The sequence below is a fragment of the Poecilia reticulata genome, unplaced genomic scaffold (genome assembly GCF_000633615.1).
Source record: "Poecilia reticulata strain Guanapo unplaced genomic scaffold, Guppy_female_1.0+MT scaffold_1575, whole genome shotgun sequence".
Lineage (NCBI taxonomy): Eukaryota > Metazoa > Chordata > Actinopteri > Cyprinodontiformes > Poeciliidae > Poecilia > Poecilia reticulata.
Genome location: NW_007616307.1, coordinates 92 through 2,515, shown reverse-complemented (window position 1 = coordinate 2,515; position 2,424 = coordinate 92). Strand labels below are relative to the sequence as shown.

At 52.6% G+C, this 2,424-nt stretch overlaps 1 protein-coding gene across 2 annotated transcripts; it reads right to left on the bottom strand.

The window, feature by feature from the left end:
• Window positions 1-653: 653 nt before the first annotated feature.
• Window positions 654-1,976, bottom strand: LOC103461446 (inverted formin-2-like). Of its 2 annotated transcripts, XM_008403743.2 has the most exons (3): window positions 1,691-1,976; window positions 1,461-1,610; window positions 654-1,024 (listed from the first exon to the last, which is right to left on the bottom strand). In XM_008403743.2, exons 2-3 carry the CDS (start codon window positions 1,587-1,589, stop codon window positions 683-685), a joined length of 471 nt encoding a protein of 156 aa, XP_008401965.1. In that variant the 5' UTR covers window positions 1,590-1,610; window positions 1,691-1,976; the 3' UTR covers window positions 654-682. The 2 variants fall into 2 exon arrangements, with proteins under 2 accessions (XP_008401965.1, XP_008401964.1); XM_008403742.2 differs by lacking the exon at window positions 1,691-1,976 and having other exon boundaries at window positions 1,461-1,681.
• Between the last annotated feature and the right edge of the window lie 448 nt (window positions 1,977-2,424).

Here is a 2,424-nt window from a genome sequence, read left to right as displayed (position 1 = left end):
CAGAACCAGGACTGGAACCAGGACCAGGACCGGGACCGGGACCGGAACCAGAACCGGGACCGGAACCAGGACCAGGACTAGAACCAGAACCAGGACCAGAACCAGGACTGGAACCAGGACCAGGACCAGGACAAGAACTGGGACCAGGACCAGGACTCGGACCAGGACCAGAACCAGAACCAGGACCAGAACCAGGACCAGAACTGGAACCAGGACCAGGACAAGAACTGGAACTGGAACTGGGACCAGGACCAGAACCAGAACCAGGACCAGGACTGGGACCAGGAACAGGACTCGGACCAGGACCAGAACCAGAACCAGGACCAGGACCGGAACCAGAACCGGGACCGGAACCAGGACTGGAACCAGAACCGGGACCGGAACCAGGACCAGGACTGGAACCGGGACTGGAACCAGGACTGGGACCGGGACCGGGACCAGGACCAGGACCAGAACTGGAACTGGGACCAGGACCAGGACCAGGACCAGAACTGGAACTGGGACCAGGACCGGAACCAGGACCGGGACTGGAACTGGGATCAGAACCAGGACCAGAACCAGGACCGGAACCAGGACTGGAACCAGAACCAGTCAGATGAAGCGACCCGTTTCCTCTGCATGGATCTCATGAGGGCAGAAATGTTACAGAGCTGCATTCTTGAAGCGCCGCAGCTGCAGGTTGTCATGGCAACCAACAGGTTGAGCTGCTTCCTGATGGTATCGGACCCGCAGCAGGCGGAACCGGGCGGCGGCACCCACCCTGGGCCAGGGTCCGGATGTATCCCTCCTCGTTGTCCAGGATGAAGTCGAGTCCGGCGGACGAGTTCATGACGCTGCGGATGCACGACACGCAGGTGAGCTGCAGCAGCGTGTCGGCGATGCGGGCGCAGCCGCGGCCCGACAGCCGCTCCAGCGCCGCCATCAGCAGGTCCAAACCCTGCAGCTCCAGGAACTGGACCATCCACGACTCGTCGCTCTTCTCCAGGCGCCGCCGCAGACCGGAGTAGTTCACCACGGTGGGAACCTGCAGGCGACACGCCGCCACAGCGCTGAGCTCATCAGGGCTACGGCTGAAACGATTAATCGATTACTGAAATGATCAACTAATTCAGTAATCGATTAACCGTTAAGCTACATGGAGCCTTAGCCTTGTCTGGTTCCAAAACAAACCAGGAAGTCAAATTCTGATGGAATTGAAACCATCAATCTGTCATTATTAATCATTTATTGAAATGATCATCAACTAATTCAGTAATCGATTAATCGTTAAGCTACATGGAGCCTTAGCCTTCCTGGGTTCAGGAAGTCAAACTCGGCATGAATTACAGTCATCAGACTCAGGCGATTAATCGTGATTAATCTATTGTTGAAATTAATCGTCAACTAATTTAGAAATCGATTAATCGTTAACTGGAGCATCGCCGCCTGGAGGAGGTCGTTGCCATGGTGATGGCTCCTACCTGCAGCAGGCGGATGCACAGCTCCGGGTCGGCGTTCTCCAGGTTGGCCTCCAGCGACCCGTCCGGGTCGTCATCAGGACCTCTGGTTACTCGCCCCTTCACCGCGTCCCATCTGGTTCTGGACGCCATGACGACGGGATTCTGCAGAATCTGAGCAAAGTTCATCAATCTGTCAGATTAAACGAACGGGGAGACGAGGAATAAACTGATTTCAGCTCCAAATGTTTAACTTTGCATCTCAACACGCCTGGAACCGTCAGTCACTGCTGACCCGTGACCCGGTTGGATCTGAGGAATCCAGATCAATGAGTCTCTTTGTTGTTCGGCCTCCAGAACCGGGCCCAGCTGCAGCTCGGTTCTGAACAGCAACAGGAGTTCTGGTTCTGATCCGACCCTCAGCGTCATGCTCCATGTCTCCCCGCCTCAGATTCTTACAGGGAAACACAGATTGCAGCAATAATTTCTGGAGGAGGTTGGGAAACACTGAATTCCTCTGCACTGAGGTGTGTGTGTGTGTGTGTGTGTGTGTGTGTGTGTGTGTGTGTGTCGGGTGGAGACATTCCTCCATGACAGACGGGTGGAGCTCAGATTCCTGTGATGAAGGCAGCAGGTCAGATTGAGCTTCTGATGAAATATTTTAGTTATTATCAGGAAACGATGAAAAACATGACGACGTCTGTTCAGGTCGATCTTTACAGCCTCTAGAAGTGTCTCTATAGAAAATCATTTAAATCATTAAAATATGACCAGGAAAAACACGAGACCTTTAATATCCAATTATAAAATATACATTTATAGTTTAGGAACCATAAATATGAAGTAACATTTATAAACAGTGGCGTGTATTTCTGGGTCCAGAGCTGGAAAATGACCCAAAGGACAGAAAATCAGCACCAAAATGACTTTAGTCCACAGTGGTGAACATGCTAATGTGCTAACAGCAGAGCTAGTTTTTGCTTTCAGC

Bases quoted from the DNA above. Each gene is read 5' to 3' on its own strand.
- LOC103461446 (XM_008403742.2), bottom strand. From the start codon at position 1,625: ATGAACTTTGCTCAGATTCTGCAGAATCCCGTCGTCATGGCGTCCAGA. The intron at 1,025-1,460 runs GTAGGAGCCATC...TGTCGCCTGCAG, and splicing joins TGTGCATCCGCCTGCTGCAG to GTTCCCACCGTGGTGAACTA.